At 40.7% G+C, this 24314-nt stretch overlaps 2 protein-coding genes across 2 annotated transcripts; both read right to left on the bottom strand.

Annotated features, from left to right (window-relative positions):
* Positions 1-2836: 2836 nt before the first annotated feature.
* Positions 2837-7383, bottom strand: LOC103754504. Its single transcript, XM_018078366.2, has 5 exons — positions 7357-7383; positions 6700-6939; positions 5451-5540; positions 3935-4019; positions 2837-3056 (listed from the first exon to the last, which is right to left on the bottom strand). The coding sequence occupies exons 1-5, from the start codon at positions 7381-7383 to the stop codon at positions 2998-3000; spliced, it is 501 nt and encodes a 166-aa protein (XP_017933855.2). The 3' UTR covers positions 2837-2997.
* A 4478-nt stretch (positions 7384-11861) lies between these two features.
* TMEM30A (transmembrane protein 30A) lies at positions 11862-24142 on the bottom strand. Its single transcript, XM_029962766.1, is given in 8 exon segments — positions 11862-13373; positions 14280-14486; positions 16082-16225; positions 16694-16781; positions 17825-17932; positions 18565-18681; positions 23877-23941; positions 23944-24142. Coding segments are annotated over 8 exon segments (1122 nt in total). The 3' UTR covers positions 11862-13179.
* Positions 24143-24314: the final 172 nt, after the last annotated feature.

Below are 24314 nucleotides of genomic sequence, written 5' to 3'. Positions count from 1 at the left end.
AGTCCAGTAAAATGGTGCTGAGCAGCTGACCGTGAGTCTTGTTTGGTTTCCTCCTCCTCCTGCTCCTGCAGCTGAACAAACCCCGAGGTGCTGGCAGCCCCATGGAGTTCGAACGCCTCCCCGCGAGCGCTGGGCAGCTGCACAGCATGGCCCTGGCAGTGCCACCCGGTCTCCACCCGCTCTCCCGCTGACCTCCAGCTGCAGACTCCAGGGACACATTTCAGGGTTACCAGATCCAACTCTGCCAGAACAAGTTTTTGCCATTTAATATTCATTGAAGTAACATTTCAAGGCTCTGTCTATAAATAGCGATTCCTTTGTAGTATGAAGCTCTTTTTCCCAGCTTGCATGAGCCCCCCCACGCCATCCCACCAGGGCTGCTCCCTGCAGCACAGCTCACAGGCTGCCACTGATCCCCACGCAGTGGATTCAGACATGGTTCAGTGCAAGAACAGCAACAGCGGCACATTCTGCTTCAGTTGCACAAACACATACTTGCTGCCTAGCTCATCACCAGATTTTTATAATTTAGACTATTTAAACAATTGCCCTTCCTTCAATATTCTTAATAATTCTTGTGGTTAGGAAAGGATGTGAGCTTTTAAAATATTTTGATCTTTCCTTATGCTGCCTTCCAGATGCCCATCACTTGGTCCACATCTTGACAGTAACCCCAGGCACATGGTAGCAGCAGAAGCCTTACCAGTGTCACAGAGAGCAGGCTGATTGCTTCAGATTCTGTGAAGTATAGTTCATTGTGCTGTGAGGTTTCTCTTTCTTGTAGGCATCAATGTTCATCTCAAAATAAGCCATACCCTACTTCCCAAACCACCTTCTAACACATCCATCCAGGCATTTCTTACTCTTTTAGTCAAACAGTTGGCCAAAGCCACCTGTGCAGAGAGGCTACCACTGAGGGATATTCTCCCACTCACCTTGTCTTTTAAGATTTTTGGTTCTACTAGAGAGTTCTGAGTACACTGGCCCTTCTCTTCCACTTTGCCTCAAGTTTAACAAGCATACTCTGGTTCTCCAGGATAGCAAAAAAAATTCCAAACAAACATAATCCACAAGAGGCTTAAAATAGCACTGTAGTGGGAGGCCAGATTTTTGAGCTCATTTTCATATTTGAAAATTCCATTGTTCCCTTGAGAAGAGAAATAAAAGGATTACTTTGATGAAATTATTTGGGGTTTTTTTAGAAGCTCTATTTCTTACAGACTTCAGGCATAATAATTCACAAGTAGCAATTCGACAGGAAGGCTACAAAGGCACAAATTCTGTTAGAAACACAAAACCTATCTAGGGATGCACAGCTACGATTGATTTCCATGATGATTTTCCCCGGTAATTGGGGGAATCAACCTAGGAAGAAGCATTGGGGTACCTTACAAGTGATTCTCATACTTGCCAACTTAAAGATGCTTCCTAGAAGCATTTTTCATGGAGCAGGAATTTTCACTGACAGGGCTAGCTACTTCAGATATAAGGTTTTTCCTAAATACGTGCCAGCAACTAGTAGTTATTGCTGGCTATCTCTGCCCAATTCTAAACCACAAATTTTTCTCCCCCAAGACAATGACGGATCTTCAGTTGCATTTGTGATTGTCAGTCTCACAGCGAGCTGGTAACCGCATCAGCCAGTGAATGAGGAGGACTTCAGAAAGGATCCTGATCAAACCATTGTCTTTATCAACCATTTGTTCTGTCTCTACATATGCTGTCATACAGTTCTGCTGGCAAGTAGAGCAGGTGAGCACTACTCAACAATGTTATTGCTAAGGCACATAACCTGCCTCAAGGCATATAGTTGATGCCCCATTCAGCTGTAACAGAGAAAAGCCACTGAAAAAAAAAAATCTAGAAGATGAATGTGGTCAGTTCAACTGAGATGACTTCTATGCACCTGGAGCTGCAGAGGGCACTGTTATCAGCTCTACACAGTAAAAACTGTCACCTTTGAATGATCAGGAATCAAATCCCTCTATTTCCAGTTTCACCATCAGCCCCTTCTTGTCGGCGAGAACAAGGTCCAGCATAGCACCTGTCCCCATTGGCTCCTCTATCACTTAGAGAAGGAAGTTACCATCAATGCATCCCAAGAACCTCCTGGATTGCTTATGCCCTCCTGTGTTGTCCCTCCAGCAGGTACCAGGGTGGTTGAATTCCCCTCTGAGGACCAGGGCTTGTGAATGTGAAGCTGTTCCTGTCTGTCTATAGAGAGACTGATCCAGTCTTCCTGGTCAGGTGGCCTGTAGCAGACCTCCACTACTGCTACCTGCCCCTGCCCTCCCTTTAATCCTGACCCATAAGCTCTTGGTTGGCTCCTCATCCATCCCCAGGCAGAGCTCCATGTGCTCCAGCTGGTCACTGAGAGGGCAATACCACCTTGTCCCCCTGCCCGTCCTTCCTACAGCCTTTGTCCTTCCACCCCAGCACTCCAGTTGTAGGAGCCATCCCTCCGCTTGTCAATGCTGCCACTGAGATGACAGCCCTGCAGGTCAGAGCACATCTCTAACTGTTCACCCCCCAGGCTGTGTGCATTTGCACAGAGGCACTCAAGTTTTGTCCCTGGTGAATCTGACTTACTGACTGGAGCATCTGGGAGTCCTTTTGCTGCTCTTCAGGTGCTCCTGCTGACCTGCAATTCCACTTCAGGCTCTGGGCATCTATGGCTGGCTCTGGCATCAAACTGAGATGAAGATTGCGATGGACTGAGGTTCTCCTACCCTGGCAAACTTAGTAATAATCCTTTAGTTTCTCTTCACCAGCTCGGCAAGCCTACGACTGAAGATGCTCACACACAGGAACACATGATACAGTCCAGACCACCACACCACCACGTATAAACTGCTTTATTGATTGCAGTTAACATGTTACAATTAATTTATGATTCCAAGCATTCAGCCAGCTGCTTATAATAAGTATAACCTGCCACCATAGTCACATGGAACTGGACAAAGAGATGTTTAGTCACTGAGGCATCCTGAACTGGAATCATTTCTGCTTCTTGGGCATTGAAGAGACAACCAGATGATACATACAATAGACTGTTCCTGAATTAAGAGACAGAAAAGATATTTTCAGACTGGCAAACAGAATTCCTTTCAAGTCAGCTTTGCAGTTTGTTCCAGAAGAAATACTGACAACAAGCAGCTGCAATTCAGACAAAACACATTTCCATAGCCATGTCTCAATTATTTTTTTTGGTGATTCATATTATCAAGAAAAAAAATCTTTAAATACCTCTGCACAGGCTGCACAAAAATAAAGAAACAAGGAAAAAAAAGAGTGGGGAGAGGCATGTTTGTGGGACCTACACAGACAATCATAAAGTAATTGTTACTCATTCTTAAAGCAACTGAACTGAAAATCCATTAGATCAACATATTTAAGTTACAGGCTACTACAAAATTATGTAACAAGCAACATAAAGGTTAAATTTATGCAGTATTATGAACCTTGGATATAATTCTGCTAGTTTTCACACCACATGAAAACTCAGTACGCTGAGTATCACCCAGCACTAAGAAGAGTCAGGCTAGTGAGAAAAATGGTTTACTTTCATGCTATAATTACATTTTACTCCTTTTCAGAATAGGCTTTCTAAGTAGTTCTCGTTTTCTCTGACATTATACATGAATTCCAAAGGAGTATTCAGCCCACAGTACTCAGTGTGGAAAAAAGCCATATGAAAAGCTAAACTTGGAGAAAGCACAAATAAATATATACAGTATGTCCAAATGTGGGTTTTTTCCCTCTCTACATGCATTTTGCATGTTCTAAAGAACAAACCAAAGGAACTGTGTAACTAATTTACAGAGAAAACACCAGTCATGTTGGAGATTGTACCAAAGAGAAAGTATTTTAATAATATTAAAATTGGCACATTGGAAATTATACCAAAGCATAAAGATTTTAGTATTAGCCTTACCAAACACCGTTAGAACCATGGTGGTTCTATACAACAGAGCATCCTTTGCACCACCTTTAAGATGCACTGGGAGGCCATTATCCTCCTAATGGAAACAAGTGACAAAAATAAACTATTTAAATACAATTCTTGCACTATTTTGTTAATATAACTACAATTACCCAGAAGAGGAATTACTTCCCCACATTATCCTTCCAACCCCCAAAACACAATGAACCTTATTTAGGTCCCACTTTGTCTTTAAAGCTTTCACTCTGCTATCAGGTGAGCACTCACTAGGGGAGTACTATAAATGATGTGCATGATTCATTTCTATAGCAGTGACTGGCAGATGCCTAAACACTTCTGACACCAGTTGCCAGCCCCCTCAGGTGCACAGGATGTGATTACCATCCCTACAAGCTTCCCATCCATCTCCAGAGTAGTTAATCGCTGCTATAGGGAGCAACAAGGGGAGGAGTCTGTCCTATCACCTGGTGTCACACAGGAAACTGTTTTGCTCCACTCCTAGGCACCAGATCCCATGATCTTTACCCTTGTCACAAGTTCACACTGCTCTAAAATTCAAGCCAGGCTCCCGTGCTAGTGACTTGCAACCCAGCCCAGCTTAACTTGCTGTCCCACAAGAAAGGAATGGGAGGAGGAAGAGATATGCCTAGAGATCTCTGCCAGCAGAAACAGAACCTCTGACCTCACCCATCACCAACATCCTGCTTCCCCCTTTGACCCACAATGAACACTGTGCCTCACACAGTGTCTCAGAAGACTGGCTTTCTCTTTCAGGGGAAAGGAAAGCAAGAAGATACAAAAGCTATTAAAGTGAGACTTCTAATATACTTTGTCCCTTTCACATTGCTGAAGCCCTGTCCATCCTCAGTATGAAGCTACATCTCCAGGTTATGGCTCACAGTTGGGAGTATTTTCTTAAATGTTCTCTGCTTTCACTAGTTCTCACTTGGTGGCCTTATCAATCAGGAACAGAGTAATTCAGAAGCTGTTTTTAAAGGTTCAATAATTTTCTAGGAATGAATCCAACCATTTAAGACTTTTACGGTTTTCATAACTGAACAACACAATACTACATCCTCATTAAGAATTATGGGGCTTATCTATAAACTGTAGATATAGCTGTAAGATTTCAGGCTTAACTTTTCATTGTATTTCTGTCCTCTCACTTGCTGTTTTTCTCTATTTGTTCCTAGGACATATTCCCCCATCTCAACTCCTTTGAGAGTACTTCATCTTTGCACAGTGCCTAATACTTACAAGAAACTCAGGTACAAATTATTTCATAGGGTAAAAAAGCCCCGAAGAGTGAGCAAGTCAACTGCACATGTAGAAATACTCTTAGTGTCTGTAGAAAATAACTGCTGATTACAAGCACTATAACCATACAGCTGATTTCAAAAGCTCTCTTCATGTGTAAAGAAGAGTCTGACCAGTTCTTTAGAAACAAAATGTATGCAACTGACCTATTAACACCTTGTTAATCTACTAAAATTGTTCAACTCAATACCTGAAAAAGTTTCTGATGCTCAGGAACTCTGTTTTCAAACTGCCTGCGTGAAGCAGTGCTTATGGTTCTCTGGGAAATTTGGCGAAGAGCCTGAAATAAAAGATAAACAGTGTTTTTAAAACAGTGATATTTTTCAGCTCTGTTCACGCTGGGTAATTCTTTTAAAAGCATGATATAAGTGGAACAGACAGAAAAAAAAAAAGGGAAAGCCTTTTACAAACAAAACCAGTGGGTTTTGGTGAAGTTTTGTTTGTTTGAGTTCAGTAAGTCTTTCAACAGATGCTGTAAAGGACTGCTTGACTGATTACCTAAAAATGAAAAACTCAGGAAAATTACTTTCAGTAAGATACAACAGATTTATGGATCTGCATCATAATCTTGACAGTTAGCACCCTTTTGGGGAAATCTCAGCCTCTGCCCCTTAGACAGAAGTTTTAAGCACCATGTTCTGTGTCTGACTAACAAAAGGGACAATAACATTCACATCAAACATTTTTGAGAAGGCAAGGATATTCTGTCACGGCTGCAGTTCACCCGTGAGCCCCCAGCGCAGGCAGTAATCTTCACAGAGCTAGGGAGGCACTTCCACCTCGCCACACACACAGCTTAAGAACACACTGCCATGTCCTGAGCTGGAAGCAGTTTCCACAGTCTGATCGCACAGATTAGGCGACCAAGAGCAATGATCTACATATAATTTCTCTGCTGGCCCAGTCTGCCTTCGACACGTCAAGTGTCAAAGCCGAAGAGCTGGCTGTAGCTCTAAGCCGCTGTAGGAAACTGAAATGTTAAAGGTTAATGCCTCAAACAATCAGCCATTTGCAAAAGCAGCGAGGTGCTAGCGGTCTCCTTCAACCAACACCGACAACACTCACCGCTCCCCGCAAAAGTATCACCACTAAAAACGCGGGCACGGAGAGGGCAAACATCCAGGTGATGCTGGCTGCAAGTAATGGGACAACGATCCTCCCCTCGCCCATTCCAAATAAACACTCGATAAAATATATCTCCGTGGAGACGGGCTAAGCATACCCCAGAGGCCCTGATCAACACCATCCTCTCAAGTCCCTAAAGCTCAGGACTACATGGAGCGAATGGGCCGCGACCTGGAGGGCAACACCTTCCCCCCGACCCCTGCCGGTCCCTCCGCAGCGCCCGGCGCGGGGGGCGGTCACCACGGCCCAGTCCCGCCCCCGGGGCACCGCGAGGAGCCCAACCGGCGGCAGCGGATGCCTTCCCCGGGCCTCACCAGCACGTTTCCGCCACATCGCGGCTCTTGGTCTGTCACCTCCCGCCGGCAAACAAGGAAGGGAAGGGAAGCGGCTCTCCGCCCACGCGGTGGCACCACAGAGGAGCCGCCGGAGCGCCGCCGCAAGCGCCCACAGCGCCGCCCCGCCAGTCCGCCCGGCTCGGCGGCAGCGCTGGGGAGAGCCTGTCGGTCGGATGGGATGTGTGTCCGCGTTCGTGTCCCAGGAACCAGAGCTGAGCCCTACAAGACCGGGAGGAAGGAGCGGTGACCTCTCCGAAGCCGCGGCGCCGGGAAGGGGCTGAGGCGCCCGGGCGGGCACACGGCAGGAGCGTTTCCTCACTGAACACAGCGAGAGCACTTCGGGAAATCTATGGAATGTCCCCCAGAGCCGCTACATACAGAATTTAAAACCAACTTTCATTGAAAAGTTTAATATCCGCAGAGGGCTGGATGCGTGTCCTGTGAGAGCACCACCACGGGCTGCACCAGTTCACATGGACTCGCCCGACATCCCCTTTGGCCGCCACTAGAGGCAGGACACTGAGCTAAGCACAGCCTGGGGCCGACCCAGGTGAGGGCGTCTTACACCCGTGGGATCGATGTGGCATCCCCTTGCTGAGCCATTACCCACAGAAAACCCCAAACTAAGCCATGTACCTGCCCACGGCCTGAAACTCCGTTCATGGCAGCGATACCGAGTACTCTGCATATGGAAAAAAAAAAAAAACAAAACAAAACAACACAAAAACAACTTCAGTTTCATGTTTCGCAGTATATAATTACATAGAGTGAAGTAATACCAGACTTGTAAATGTAAACGTATTTGATTCCAAAGGAAGAATCTACTTGCCCTTCAAGAAACTGATCTGAGAAGCTTGTGTTTTTCCTGCATTGCAGATCCAACAACACAGTTGCATCTTCTCATGCTTCAGCCTTATGCTGAAATATGATGCTGTTGGGAACACTATTTCGTGGCTTTGCTGCAGTTGCAGTGCACTTAGTTTTTAGCATTACACTGCTTTTGCACTTTTGCCAAACCTCATGATGAATAATGTGTGTCAAACACAGCAAAGTAGTGTTCAATCTAGTATGGAAATGACAAGGATCGTATCTCAAAAGCACAGCTGTCCCAGAAAGAAACTAAAAATGCAAAGATGAAGTAGTGTTTCTAGGTATAGTCTTAGCTGCGCAGAATATTAAAAATGCATTTAGAAAGCATTGTCATGGAGAAATACATGTTGTAACAGAGGAGGAAATTGGATGCATTATTTAAGAGTTTTCAAACACTCAAGTAGTGCTATCACAGAATAACACTTAAAAATACATTAAACACTGCAAGACAGATTTCCATTCATTTCTCCTGCAACCTTTCCTCTTATGAGTGTATACAATGTTTTATTCTGATCTTCATACACTTAGTTGTATTTAGATACTGGCAAAAGGATCGTATCCATGGAGAAATTATTATTCTCTAATTTCTGCTGTGTGGACCATTTTCTGATTTGTCTGAACTTAAGCCTCAGGGATACTGTCAAAACAAATCTTACAACCGAAAGACCCTATAAAAGCTTGGTATGTGGGTTACATACCAATCAAAGCTACATGATGACTGGTCACAGCAAGCACAGCTGGTGTCTTCAGTATTGACTATGAAGAAATGAAAACTTGAGGGAAAGAGAAATGGCAGCTTGCTGCCTCAGGGTGAGGATATTTCACTAGAAACAAACTCAGACTGCTTTTTCCTAACTGAATGTATTGCACTGAAGAATAACAAAATTGCTTATGAAAACTCATTGTTAAACAGTTTTGCTTAAACCAGAAAGAAAACAGGGCTGTTAATCTAGCTGTTAAAAAGCATTCATCATAAAAAAAAATGTTTTACCCCTTAAACCAATGATAGAAGGGTATGTAAACCCTGCTAAACTGAGGGCTTTTTTCCTGCAAACCAAGTAATTGACTAACCCACTTAAAAGCTACATTGTGTACCAAGAGAGAAAACATGCTGTATTCTACCTTAATACAGCCTTTTTACAGCCAAGTTACTTTGAGTTGTTCAGTACACTGAAACTGCATTAAAAGAACTTGCTGACAGAAAGAACAAAGATTTGTTCTGAAGTTTACAAGCATCTGTTGTAAAGCATACACTAACTTCAACCAGGTAATGCCAGGCCTCAGCAGGCAAGCCTTGAGGCAATCACATTTTCCTTTCTTCCAAGACTATCACAGTCCAGTCTTCCCCATTTTTGTAATAGAATTAATGAGGTCATTAATTCCCTTCCTGGCCCTCTAACACTACTTAAATCATCTCACCATTTTATTTTGCAAAATTTAGGCACAATCCTTAGGTAAAAATTCAATTAAACTTGCACCTAACTCTGGTATTCCATTTGCTCAAATTGTTTATTTTATGTGATCTTTATCTGAAATCAGGGTCCAGAGATACAGCTCCACCTATTTTCTTTGAATTTATTTATTTTTTAAAAAACTTCTTGAGCTTCCATAGTGATTGACTTATGCTTTTATTCCTCTTTATTTCATCCCCAACAGGAAATGAGAAAGATAATCTTCCAACTTCAGAGTTTGTAGCAGCAGTTGGTATAATGCAAATGGACAGTATTACTTTATTTATTTATTAAACACAGGGTGAGGATGTTTCTTATTTGAGACTCAGGTCATGTAAGGACCTGCTAATTCTTATCAGGCTATTTCATAATGGACTTTAGCCTTAATTAAAACTGTGAAGTAAAATTAGACTTCACATTTAGGCACAGAAAGAAATATGGTGACCAGAACAGATTCTGTGAGCTAGAACACAGGGTATTTTTACATTGAAATACTTCTTCTGATCTGAGGAAAATTTACTACTACTACAATAAAAGAACTTCTTGCAATTGGACTTGCTTTCTACCTCAGAGTCCATTTTCACACTGTCAGAAGCAGTCTTTTCCATAAACTGGCCACATTGTTAAGAAGGAAGAATAAAATTGTCTTAGACTTTCAGTTTTTTCTTCTACTTTGAAAGAGAGAATTTTTGGCAGGTTGTTCAATACAGACAAGTATTCAGTATGTGGAACATTTGAGGGTGTTCGAGGTTTTTTATGTTGGGTTTGCTATTGAACTGTTACCAAAACAAACTGATGTAGTACCAAGGATAGATCATGTTTTCTGGCAAGATCAGAAAGCATAGTCTTGTCACAGGAACTCTGAAGATCAGATTACTCTGTGGTTATGCACTGTTCTTTGTCTTCAGCAGTTGCATTCCAGTAACTTCTCTTTTTAAGTAACGGTTAACAGTAAGTACATTCTGCTTTAGACACAAGTCACATTTTTCCACCAGGCACTCACTTCAAGTAAGGCAGCTGAGGGAAGGATGCAGTCAATAATACTTCTTGTGAATCCAATCCAACCAGCCCAGTTCATTGCTCTATTTGATGGATTCGAGCAGATAATGTGTGTGCAGATGTTATTTGACCTGACTGTCATGACCTTTCCTCCCTCAGAGACTTCTATTAAAAAAAGACAAGACTTACATCCTTCATGGTTTAATATTCATAATTAAAGAAAAACCATGCTGCTGGGAACCTAGTACTGAACTTGGAACTAGGTACTGAACCTAGTTTCAGTACCAGTGTACTGAAGAGAGGCAAAGGCTGTGAAGGATCCTTCACAATTCAGTTATAAACTCTTCCCTCTGACTGAGCAAAACACAGCTGTCAGCTCCCCAAATAGTTTGATGCAGTTAAAGAAACATCTTGAGGTGACAATCTGCTTTGTTACACGGATGTAGATTTTTACAAGAAAACAGAAGAAACCGCTCTCACACAAGGGAATTGGTCTGGAGAGCTGTTGCGTACATTGAGGACAAATCCTACTTCCCCAAAATACTGTCTCCAGGAAAGGCTCATTTTATAAGCAAGACGCTCATAACAGCAGCAGCCTCCAGAAAGTTTATCATCTCTCACGCTGTGGGCACTGCCTCAGCTGGGTAAGGCTCAGAAAGCACTCAGTGTGGGCACTCTGAAAGCAGAGGTATTGCTCTTGGTACTTCTGAAGCTTGGTAGTGAATACTTGTGAAGGACGCCAGTGAAGAACTAGGTCACTGGTGGTCAAATCCAGATTCGACACATGACACTGAACATTAGGACAGTGACACTGCCCTGAGAAGCATCAGACATAGATGTTGTGGTTTCACCTTTGAACATGTGACATATGTGCAACTTGTAAGAAACACAAATTCCAAGGATCTCCACAGTTATCAACATGACACCAAGACAAATGGCCATGACTGAAGGAAGAGTTTACAAATTTGAATTACATTAAGCATTTTAAGCTCTGTGGGCACACTGTCCCATGTATTTGCTGCTACAGGCTCTCAGAGAACCCACTTAATTGCAACAAAAACCAGACAGCAATTCTCACCCTGGTGCATTTAATTGATGAGATCAAAGATGCACTGACAGCTGTAGTCAGTAAAAAAATGTAAGGCATTGAAAAATATTGTAAGGTGAAGACAGAAAAAAACTTTGATTTTAGTTTTAAGCACAATAAGCAGCGTTTCTTACTTGGAAAAAATAGGAATTATGAATGAAGCAGAATATAGTTGCACATAAAGTGACAAACACAAAATACTTTAATAACTAGTAATTGTGAGACATCCCCTTACTCACTGTATTTTGGACCAGCAGCTTTAATCAAAAGATGGAAGCCAGCTTAACATGTTCTGCAAATCTTCTGCCTTACAACATACGAAGTTCCATTACCTGTATTCTGTAACTCCAGCAACAGAGGTACAGCACTGTAAATAAGACCTTAAAAGCTTCTGACTATTTGAAAGCCCTGTGCTGCCAGACTGTACTGTGCAAACAAATTATTATATGGAGCTACAGTGAGCTAGTACACTGGAAATGCTGTCCCATTCTACAGTTAATCCAGATTTACACATGTAAACTGTTAGGCTACACAAGTAATTAAGTAAATCCAGTCATGTATTTATGTGGTAAATTATTAAGTTTTGTTTAAACCTGCCCATAGATTAGGATATTAGACCATAAATTTTTGTAACAAATACACAATCCCAGAAATACAACTCACTTAAAACTGCATTTACACTTAATGATGTCTTTTCATCCAAATGAAAATAAATGTTCAAAAACAACACCAAATCTCTTATTAAATGGTTTGCAGAATTTATTAGTCTCTTTTAATATACTCAATATTTTATCAAGCTAGTTGCATATAAAGTGATCTCCACCATATACATTACAGTTTCTGTGCATCATCTAAAAAAAAAAAAAGTCACCAAAAATTAATATTTTACAGGTTGCAGTTAACTTTTAATTAACCTAAAGGTGAATCCATCTGTTATTTCATTTGAGACACTAAGCTGCACATTGCTTCTTACTGCAATATTTAAATTACATTTCACAGCAAGCTAAACCTGCATTTCAGGTAAAACAGGTCACTGCCATCTCAACTTTTGAATTTCTATAGTTTACTTCCTTAACACCGCAAGAAATTAACGTGGTGTTCACTCCAAATAAGGAAAAAGTATACAATTCCCTTGCAACAAAGCCTGCTCAGAATACATATGCCTTTAAGAAAATTAGGAAACTCCTCCAGTAAAAGGAATTCACCCAAATTTGTGAACAGAAAAAAACCTTTTAGGTTCTTCTTGATTAATGCTTGGAGCTGCTCATAAAAAGCAAAACCAGCAAGCACAAAAAGTAAACTATTATGGGATATGACTTAAAGAAAAGAAAATTAGAAAAAGCAGATTATACCTGCAACAAACATCCCAATTTAGAACAATCTTTTTAAGAGACTCGTGCAGATAATTAACAAATAGGTTTTCTGGTATCTTCATAGGATGCTTGTTTACTGGCCAGGCACATATATAGTAAATATACAAAGAATCCAGAGTGCTGAATTTTACACAGCACTTAAAGTGGGTAGGACACAGGAAAAATATTTAACAACTTGTATAAATATATTAAAATCTCAGCAAGAAATGTAAGAGCCCATGCACACAAGACAGTAAATTGAAAAAAACATTTAAAGACTTGACTTTTCCTTTCAACAGCACTGACACCTGAATTCTGGAAAGTTAACAATATACAGTATCTTTTAACAGTCTTTCTCCATACAATCTAGATGTACTGAATCATAACAACATTACACAGCATGTGAACAAGCAGCAGATGCATCAAGGGAACAGGAGCTATATGCATCGTGTGGCCTGCCCAGTTAGAGGCAAACATCACAAAAACTGTTTCTGACACAGGCAGAGATACAATCAATAGAGCTAATTGTATACCCGTCATTTTCAAGAGTTAATCCACAGTATGGGAAAGGGGAGCTTTAGATAAAAATTATGTACCCGGTCTGAGAAGTGACAGAGGCAGAGATTTCTCTTTCAGAAATTGGATCCATTCTGGACTGGCCTTGATGCACATGCAGTACATTTATTTTCAGAATGCAAGATTAATTGGGAATGTCTGCACTAGTGTTTCGATTGCCATATTTGTGATGAATGATCAGCAATACCACTCCTAAGAAGAAGCATATGGACCCAACAGTGATGTAAGCAATTCCCAGAAAGGGATTTTTGCCTCCCATCCATGAGATGGTGCTTAGGATCATCCTTTTTCGTCCATCAAAACTGTGTACAGGATAATCTGAAAAACATTTAGGAAAACAAGAAGCAAGTTTCCAAACCTAGCTTGATGTGGTCAGGCACGTGAAAATTTAGGGTCATTTCATTCATGTTCCAAATACAAACTGCTGCCTTTGAATACTGAAACTGCAAATATGAAACATTTAGCTGTTCATTTTAGACTAAGACTAAACTGGGCGCTGTCAGCTACTTCAAGAAAACTGCCACACTAGAAGATGTTAACTCCTTTTTAAGGGAAGAATAAATGTAGGACTTTGTGGGCTTTTGAAAGCAGCTTCAATAAAGTGAGGAAAATGTAAACCTTGATTCTTGAATATATTTTAGTACAAAATTTTTCTTTATGTTCATTCAGTTTTATATGCAGTCCCCATAGTTTTACAGCAAAGGAAAATACTGCAGTAGTTATATAAAAATGATCATTAAGTGCTTTTGAATTTGAAGAATTTGGTAACTATGACAACCCTCCTCCTCTAGTCTCCTGCACTTCTACCTAGTCTTTAGTTTGTCCAAAACAGAGTGACAGACCTCCACCTGATCCACATCTCTGGCATTTTTCCAACCTCCAAAGTCAGTCTGCCCTTCATTATATATTGTCATTTCACCCTGAAGTTACAGTTCTCAAATTTCTAGGCTACCAGCTCTCTCTGCTTTTCCTTTTTTACCATGCTTCTGTCATTTCCTTTACAGTACCCAAGCAATCTGATTTCCTTCTCACTACAAAGCTACACTTTCCATAAAACCAGAACAGAAGTAAAAGATGGTAACATTCTACCCATCTCTCAATACCAGTTTTCAACCACAGCTCAATACCATCTTTTTTTTAGAGATGGTAATAAGAAACTGAACTTGCAAATATATGCCTGTGTATAAGGCCCTTAGCTGCCTTCAAAGGGTTTTCAAAGGATACTGTATGCAATATCCAAAGAGTAGTTTCCAGCCTGTAAGGTAGGCTGTAAGTTGTTCTTCCTTTCAATGAGACGGTAGAGCTTGCGGAACGTTGGCAGAGCAGCAGTACGCATCCACACGATGAAGTCCTCGTTGATAAAGCCATTGTTGTCAGGCTCTGAGTCCAGCATATACACTGGCTTGGGCCAGTTCACAGGTTTTGTTGTGCCTAGGATTAAAAAGAAAAAAAAAAACCAAAGTATCTCAAATACAGGAGTGAGTAACACACTTGCTCATCAAAATTCATTCTATTATTACAAAAAAACCATATTAACTTCTAAACACTATTTAGAGATAGGCTGACACTACTATTGCAACACACTGGGCTGTTTAGGAACTTTTTATTTTGCAGTTTAAATAGTGTAATTTCTATAAATAAATAGCTTAATTAATGACAGCACTGTCCATTTGTTTAAACAATTCTGCCTCCCCTACAGATTCATACTGCTAGGAAGTCTTGTCTCAAAGCACTGCTTTGTGAGGTAGTTCTCCATTATGACAACAGCCTCTCTGCTCATATGGTAGAGTTTGAGCACCCTTTCCTGAACCATGAGCAAGTAAAATTGTGTACAGTACTTTAGAATATGTACAAATGCTTTTGCTAATGTTATTGAAAATACAATTCCACAGTGCATTAGGATAAGGTATCTGCTTTTCCAGGGGCAGCCATCACACTGACAAGATGTAATTTGGCTGTGACTAAGCAAAAAACCCACATCAGGTTAAACCTGAAGTTACTGCATACCTTGCATAAACACACATGCTCTTAGAGCCCTAAGACTATTTTCAGACCTTGCAGCCAAAGGAAACTTTTATTTGCCAAACTGTACATAACCTAACAAATGAGAGACATCAGTCCTTCTAATCACAAAGAAATAATCAGTTTTTTAGAAAACTTAGCACAATTTAGCAGTAGAAACATTTAAACGAATACTCCATATGAAGAGTTTCATTTAACAACTGCAGGATTTCTTTACAAGTTATATCCAAGCATTATAGCAGTTGTACTGGTCTTGACTGTAATAAAGTTAAATTTCTTCACAGTAGCTGGTATGGAAGAATATTGTAGATTTGTGCTGGGAACAAGTGTTGATAACACAGGGATGTTTCCACTATTGCTGAGCAGTATTTGCACAGCATCAAGGCCTGTTCTGCTTCTCACCCCACCCCACCAGCAAGGAGGCTGGGGGCCCATGAGAGATCAGGAGGGGGCACAGACCAGAGAGTAGACCCCAACTGACCAAAGGGATATTCCATACCATGTGGCATCAGGCTCAGCAATACAAACGGGTGGGTACAGGGCTGCCTTTGCTTGGGAACTCAGATGGTGGTAAGCAATTCTTTTCTTTTGCATTACTTGTTCTTGGGTTTTATCTCCCTCTCTCTTTCTTGTGTTTTCTGGGGGTTGTTTGATTATTTTTTTAGTTAGTTTGATGCTTAGTTGCCAACTGGGGTTAAACCCCAGCAGTGCACATATTACAGTTTTTTAAGTATTCAAGGTATTCAGAAATTTTAAAAAAATAATTAATGATTACAGTAAAGATTAAAACCAAACACTTTCACAGGAAACTGAAACTTGCAGTTTTTGTTACTTAAAGACAACTTTTCTAAATAGCAGAACAGTCCTTAGTTTGGATTTCTTCAGAGAACCACATTTAATTAGCACATTCAGTAAAATGTCAGTGAGGCAATACTCACTCGAATCAAAATGTGCTTTGAAGCGTTTTGTTATTCTTAAAATTTAACTTTTTTTTTTTCTGTTACCTTGGAAAAGTGCAGTTAAATTGTTTCCATCTCCTGTAGGATTCCTGAACTTTACATTTTTATCTGTCCACCACGCAATGCCTTTTTTAATCAAAGTAATTGGAGTCCTTGTGTCATTATCAATGCGGTATAACTCCAATGTATCTAAAGACAAAATCGAATCAGAAAACCAGCTGAAGAAACTTTCATTAGACACATCATCTTGACAGGCAGTGAAACAATTACCTGAGGAGAAAACAAAACCAAAAAAACTGGACAAGGCATTTACTACCTGCCTGCCACAATCACAAATTGTTCTATAACAATCAGTGTGTATCAGATAGCAGCATATTATCCATATATGATATCTATGTTTCTACTCCATAGCAGTAGCAGCTTCTCACAACAGCTATTTCCATTCCTTTTGTGCTATGAGATACAATAAATTCTCATAGCAATTTTGAAAAAAGCAACAGCAGTAAAAGATATTTATTTTATCCTGAACAATGAAAATGTGTTAATTCAAAACAAAAGAAACCCCGATGTCTTTACTCAGAATAATTTGCAACACAACACAAAACATACACTAGATCAGAGAACCATCTATATGATAACTTAACAGTGTTACCATACCATTAAACATACTGTTGGCAATAGCCCCACAAGGAGCAATGGGTTTGTCCTCATTTGTGCGGTAAGGCTCACATTCCTTACTTGGATTCTGATAGAAAGAAAAAAGGCAGATGAGTCTGCGCTGGTTTATCCAACTAACCTGGTTTCTACTACAGTACCTCTAATGTGCACATCTTAAACGTACCACAAAATAATCTTTTCACAAGTCAGGTTATTTACAAATATTTCAGCATTCAATGCTAGTTAGCATGATTGATTTTTCTCTTGCAAGCAGGAATAAAATCTAAGAAAAACATGAATAAAGTCAGAATGCCATCATGGTCATAGTAAAAATAAGGCTTTTCTTGTAAACTATTAGGACTTTTATATTTTAATAAAAACAGCTGTCCAACATGAAGTACTCTTTTATTATAGGGTTTTATTTGAATATGCATCAGTGTTATACAAAGTAAGACCATACCAAGAAACCAAGCATAACGTAAAACACAAGAAGTTGCAAGAACTCCAACAGCATGCCAAAATGGAAGAAGAAAAAGCCCCTCACAAAACTCTGTTAGTCATCTAATATTGTCTCTTGAAACTCTCCCCTTTTTTAAAGTTTACTGGTAAAAGAAGAGAATCATTCTTGCTGGAGCAACAACTCCTCATAAAAATTGGGAAAAGGAGAGGTCTAGCCCTAAACATTATAGTGCCTTGAACAGAATACACTGTAGTGATATTTTCCAATATTGCTGATGTTCAATATTGAACCAGAGTCCATAAAAATTATATTTAGTTGTAATACCCCAACCAAATGCTAGGTAACTGAATGTTATTTTATGTTGAAAATGAAAGCTTCAAACAGAATGGGTACAGACAGGTAACAAGATAACAAGAAGACAACAAGAGAGTGTAAAACTATTCAAATTTGAGAAGTGATTGCAAGTACTGCACTGGTGTCTGTTTAATAAAATGACCAACAAGAAATTTTATAATATTTTACAGTTATTTCCAGTAAACCGAATTCCTTATGGTTGCCTTCTGTCATGCAAAAATTTTAGTACCTCATTATCATTAAACTAAATACTGTGTTGTGGTTTATGCAGCGGTCAGAAGTTAGTTGCTTATGCATATGCAAGCATGAATACCTACAAGTAATGAGCTGTTGTCTCCATTTAGCTGGCTGTCATCTCGAGATTTCACGTAACGACGGTGGTTCTGGTAGAAGTTGGAAAGTCCGTAATACATGAATACGTTGCTCTACAAAAAGCAAGAAGGAAAGAAGAGCTTTCATTCACACAAACCTTCAGTTTTAAGTTCTTAAAACTCTGTGTTTACAGCAACATTCGTGAAGTAGGACCTCAACCTTTTCTTCACAATGAGTACACGAGAGTATTATCCTAACATAATCTGGCAGCCTGAAATGAAACGCTATAAAGGTCCCACAAACTATCTGGATGATATTCACCAGCACTAATCCCAACACCGGTCTTGTCCAGTGTAGAACCCATAAACCTCCTTTGCCTTAATTTGTTAGAAAGCACTTATCTGGTATTTCCAATTCTTGCTGAACAGGGTTTTTGTAAATCATGCAGGAATAGCTCATCTACTCTCCAGCTATATGACACATATGGTAACTCTGAACATATAAAACACAAGCATTCCATTTAATGTTTTACATTTCCAGATAAACAGAGGCATTAAGAAACACCTCACATCTTCTAATGAAAAAGGGGACACAAAAATCAGATCCAAGTTCATAGGAGAACTACAAATAATCCTTTAAAATAGGAAAAAAAATAAAATACTTAAGTGATAAAACCTTCCTTTTGAACAGGAAATAGATAATATAAATTGTTCTAATTTCACTCTGCATACAGAGGGCAGCACACCTCAAATGAATGTTCCAGTGTGAAGTTGATGGTGCAAGTACAGGGTGGTGTGCTGTCCCAGGACACATTTAAGCATTTGTTGCAGGGACTAGAAGGCTCCGTTCCTGTATAGTCAATCTGTAACAGAAAAAAGTCATTAATTTACAATGGGAGAGTAAAGAAAAATTATTAATAAGCCAAAGAGGTTTTGTGGCATTTATTTTGAAATCATATTACACCTCAACACCAAAAGCCCGGGGCTTTTGTCAGGGCTATCTGCCAATCTCAAGAAGCGTCTTCCAACCTTAACCATTCTGTGATTTTGTAAACAATTTTGTGATTTTGACTATATCCTTGATTTCAGACTCAAATAAATTTAACACTGAGGTGAGATTACTGCTGGGGCAAAATCAAACAAAAACAACAAACACCCCCCCCCAACCAAACAAAAAACCAACCAAACAACCCACATCAAAACACAAACACCAGACACTCCAGACAACATGAATGTTTCCAAACACACTATATGATACGCAGATCTCAGCTTTTACAAGCTTTCCTTTTACAAGCTTAAGCTTTTAAAAGTCTAAGTATTTAATAAGAAAAGATCTGTGTTAGAAAACTTGCTTTGTTGACCATTTTTATCCACCTAATTCGTCAGGTTAAAAACAAATTAAAAAAATCACTTAATGCCCCAAAATTATCCTAAAATAGGGAAGATTAAGACATCAATATTGTTTTGGCAGGAATGGTAAAATAACCAGTAAATGGACAAGAAATATGATCAGTATTTATCTGGCTTATACAATATTATCTGGTTTTAACAGTGTAGCCCAAAAAGTAAGCCATTATTTGAAATCTGTACAGTAAGGCTATGTGGACAGTATTCATAAAATACCCTCAGCAGCCAAGAGCTCACCCTACAGTCCAAGCTAACTCAAGTGGTTTGACCACATTAGCTCTCTCTCATGTGTAGCTCCAGCATGTGTAGCAGGAGAAAGCTTCCATTTGCCCATAAACAATATATTTTTACACTTAGTATGAACTTCCTATTTTAGAATTTAAGACACACACCGGTGCAATATATAACAAATTATGACAGAAAAATGTTTAATGGCAGTAGCACCTGTAGAGTTTTATGAAAGGTTGGTGCAAATGGTTTGTCCTGATTTATGTTTGTAGTGAAAGGCATTACCAAGAGTCCTAATACCCATATTAAGGTTAGCTAAAACAAACACGCAGTTTCAAGGTTCAGGAAACACATGAAGTCTATTTTCCTCTGGATCTTCCTCAAGGTCTCTCTTCCTGTGATTCCTTCAGTATTTATCTATCTTCCATCAGCACTTTTATTGGAATCTGCTCTGCTGCCAGATTTCTGACAGACCAGACTACACCCTAATGAGCCTAGCTGAAACGAGATAGCTTCAAAAGCTATTAGCTGGCAGAGAGAGATAGAGATCACATAATCTTTGTTCCTCAGCTGAACAAGATTCTCAGTTTATGCTGATCTAGAAATAGCACTGCTGCAGAGCCCTCAACAGCTCTGTTTGGCTACAGCAGACGTACAGACCACTGCTCGCAATGAACAATGCACCTCATTTGTTCAAGGCTAACTCGGGGGCGGGTGTGTTCTGCTTAAGGAAGCTGAAGCAAGTATTTCCTTTAGAGACAAATTAAATCCCTGTATCTTGAGCCAGTTCTCCAGTGTGTGGAGAAGTTTTAGATCAAGAACAAACTCCAAGGTTGCAAAAGACCTGAATATTTCACTTCTAAAAACATAACTGACTAAATTCTGTGGAGCATGAAATTGATGTATATTGAAGCAGAACCGTGCTTCTGATGACTGCTGCCAGCTTCCATGCCATCCAAAAGAGCTTTCCTATACAGTAACTGCCAACACAAGTATTTTTTTCTGCATCTACATTTACAGGTTACGTTCAACAGAGAGCTTATTTAAAGGGATAAAGGTATCCATCTTCACCTCTTGACAAAATAACAAAATCTCTTAGACAACTGAAGGAGTGACTTTGGAGTCCACAGCAGGAACCCACCTGACCCCACCTTCTGCCCTCTGGGATCAGCCAGCAGCTAAGTATGACAACTCCACACCATAAGCCCTTCCCAACAATCTCTGATTTAATGACATTGGGTTTATCCAAGTTATCCCACACCAATGGCTTTTCAGGCTGTTAATGTCTTTGTCAGTGGATTTACACATTTGCAGTATAGAAATAATGTAACTACCGCATACACATATTCTCCAAACCATTTGTGATTTTGTAGACTTCATATGCTATCACATATTTATCTTGCTCTGCTTAAACACTTCTTCTATAACAGGCATCCCATAACTCTGGTCCTCTTTGCTGTTCCTCTCTGTAGGTTTTATTAAGTTGTGTATCATTTTTGAGAAGAGGCTACCAGAACTGCACACAAGGCTGAAGATGTGCGCAACAGTAATCCGCTTACTTCCAGTTCTCCATTCGTAGCCATGCCTTCAGTAAATCCGGCTTTTAAACTACCATTATGCATTTCACAGCAGCAGTTACAGCATAAAGATCTCTTTTCTAAATGGGTAATGTTTTGGATATTTCTCAACTTTGATCACACATTACTATGCTATAATTCTAGCACACCTAAGCTGTTGGAAATCTTCCACATTTGAATTCAAGAGCATTTACATAGGAAATCAATGGAAGAGGTACATTTTGCTGGTCAGTCCTTGTACCTGTTTGAGAACAGCACAGTTCACAGAGATGGTGATGCCTGCAATATCTTGTTCCAGGAAAGGGTGACTTGAATTTCAATACGTATATCAGGGTTATAAATTACACATCCTATTCAATTCTAACACTCCAATTTTACAGACATACGTATGTGCGCACACACACTTAAGAAGTATGTTATTGCCTAGGAGGTAGGTGTAAATAACTACCTCTGCTTCCTCCCCTGATTACATTTTTTAAAAAGCTTAGTCACTGCTTTTAGCTTCTAAATGTGTTGTCTCCTACAGCTAAATTTACAGCTATTTGTGAATAACATTTGGAGGTTATAACAAAAGCCAGCATTCTAAGAAGGGACATATGTCAACTATGCATATAGGTGAGAGCACTGTCTTAAACTGCATCCCTCACTCATGTTCAGAGCTGAAATGTTGGCCTGTAAAATGCTTTGTTTTGTTGCTGCAACTGTAAAGCCTTTTTTGATTTAAACCTTTTTCTTCCAAAATTCAGCTGCCTTTAGATTGATAATCTCACTCGATAAGCACTTGATAAAACACATATGAGGATCAGAGAACAGAACTCAAGTGTCCCCATTCTAACTAACCACACTCCCAGAAGGCAGGGGACTCTGTCCCTCCTGTCCTCATGAAAGCCTAGCAATTGGACTTTGGAGAACTTCACATGAGGGGAATGATAGAAGAGTGAACCCACACTGCAAAACAAACAAATGAAACCTCTTCCAGTCTTGAACTTGAAATTTGAGAGGATTGAAGGCCAGCACCTGCCAACTGGTTTCCCCTACAATTGGTTCCTACTGCTGTATATGTGCAACTTTATCGTGTAGGGGAGCCTCAGTCATGCTCCCAACTCTCCTGTGATTTCTGTGCTGAACATTAGGTGAGAACAGCTAGTTTTTGGCTTCTACTGGACCTTACCAGGAGTATATGACTGAGCTGCTAAGCAACAACAGTCAATAAAAATTTTGTATATGCATGTAGCAGCAATATAGGCACAAGAGGTCACTTACATGTTTGGACTCACAAAACTCTGATGTATTTCTTGTCCCTACAGATCAATGCAAATTCAGTCATAATGAAAAACAAGATATATTTTTCCAATTATATTTACCTTACAATCATTATGATTTAAGACTATTGCTTTACTATAGACATGACTATGTTAAATGCACTTGTCAAAAAATTAATGAGGATAATTTTTTACTTCTCTCCAATGAGTGTCATGCTGAAAACATGGGATTGTATTTACCTTAAATATGGCTATAACATGACAATTTAAAAGTCTACATGCCCAGGACAACTTGGCCATGTTCTCTAAGCACTTGTGTCAATTTTCAGATGTTCATCATAGCCCCAAAACTTGACGCAAGAAGCAACTTCTTTTCAAAAATTATGCTTAAATACCAATTTAGATGCTGTAAAATACACTTCAGATTTTTTTTTTCCTCTTATATTTTTCTCCTTGACTGGAATTTTAGTTCTTAACATAAAAGGAAAATAAAAGTTCAACTAGTTTTATTCGAACATTTGCATTTTAACAGAAATATGAAAATACCATTTGTTGCCTACCTCAAGATTTCTTTAGTTAACTGAGCTTCACTGCCACATTGTTACCACTAATTAAGCCACTCTCTTGAACAGTCCTTATTTGAAAGTGGCAGCATGCCTCCAATAACTCAGAGGTCTTTTCCAACCCACTTGATTCTATGATTCCATGACTCTAACTACAATGATTTGATCCACAAAAATTCATACTCTCCAACATAATAATCCAACAAACAACTACACACTTGATTCTTATTCTCTGCAATCAGTCTTGGTCGTGTTACCTCACTGAACTAATCGCAGCCTTCCATTTGCTTCTCAAGGCTGTTCCTAAGCCCTGCAAGTTGTTTCCTTCCTTACAACACGAAGGGATTCTGTTAGCAAATGGATCAATCTGCGATATACAGTTACACTTCCAGCAAACGTTCAGCAACTTTTCACAGCAGTAGCCTAATTATCATATCTAAACAACTCAGTTTTTGTAAGTGTAATTAGAAAAAGCCACTCTCTTCTATCCAGGTTTACACTAGACAGCCTAGTCTTCCACAGAGCATCTGAAACGTTGTATCACCAGTGTAGGTAAGAATTACAGCAATAGACTCGACAAAGAACTTTGTCCTGAGAATACAATTACTTTGGAACATTTGAAGATATATAATCCACGGCCACAAGCTGCCCCAATGATGACATACTAATGACAAAAAAACTTGCTAGGCTGTATTGATTAAATGCTGGCAGTAACTTCCCCGGAAGCTCACTCGGGAGCACTGGCAAGGCTGACAGGAGAGACACCGTCTATGCGGAGGTGACTCCGTAAGCTCGGTGTCTGCTGAGGGCAACTAATGTTGACAACCACGAACGTGACCCCGGATCGGAACCGCCCGGGCGCCCTGTGGGCTCCGCACAGAACCCCCCTGGGTCCCGCCCGTCCCGGCCGGATTTCCCGGGAGGCGCAGACGGCCTGGGGCAGGCGACCCCAGAGCACTGCCCGCCCGGCCCCGCACCGAGGGCTCCCGGTCCCCCGCCAGGGCACCCCCGCCGCACGCACCTCGTACTCGCGGATGTTGTTGGAGGTGACGAAGATGCCGATGCCTATGGGGATGAAGATGAGGCGATGATGAAGAAGGCGCAGCGACCGTGCCCGCGCAGGAGGAGCTGCCAGGCCGGCAGCCGCTGCTGCTTGAACGCCGTGTTGTCGGTTTGCGAGTTTCTTCACGGCCCCCCCTCACGCCGCTGCACACGGCACGCCCCTGGGACGCCAACGCCCCGAGGGTGGCCCTCCGCCTCCTCCTTGGCGCTGTAGTTCACCGCCATGGCGCCCGCACCACCGGCACCGCCGCACACGTGACCGGGCACCGCTGCACTGCGCATCGGCAGCGGCGAGGACCGGCAGGCGCGCGGCTGGTGACGCGCACGGGCCGCGCCCTTCCTTAAAGCGCGGGATTAGGGAATCGTGGGATCATGGAGGCTGGGAGAGACTGGGGAG

Source organism: Manacus vitellinus, unplaced genomic scaffold, assembly GCF_001715985.3.
Source record: "Manacus vitellinus isolate BGI_N305 unplaced genomic scaffold, ASM171598v3 scaffold_4_pilon, whole genome shotgun sequence".
NCBI lineage: Eukaryota > Metazoa > Chordata > Aves > Passeriformes > Pipridae > Manacus > Manacus vitellinus.
Note: the sequence above shows the minus strand (reverse complement) of the source record. Positions and strands in the feature narration are given on the sequence as shown.

Coding starts and splice junctions, on each gene's coding strand:
- LOC103754504 (XM_018078366.2), bottom strand. CDS start 7,383: ATGAACGGAGTTTCAGGCCGTGGGCAG. Junction 5,541..6,699: donor GATGTGGCGGAAACGTGCTG/GTGAGGCCCGGG, acceptor CTTTTATTTCAG/GCTCTTCGCCAAATTTCCCA. Junction 3,057..3,934: donor CATGGTTCTAACGGTGTTTG/GTAAGGCTAATA, acceptor CTCTTAATTCAG/GAACAGTCTATTGTATGTAT.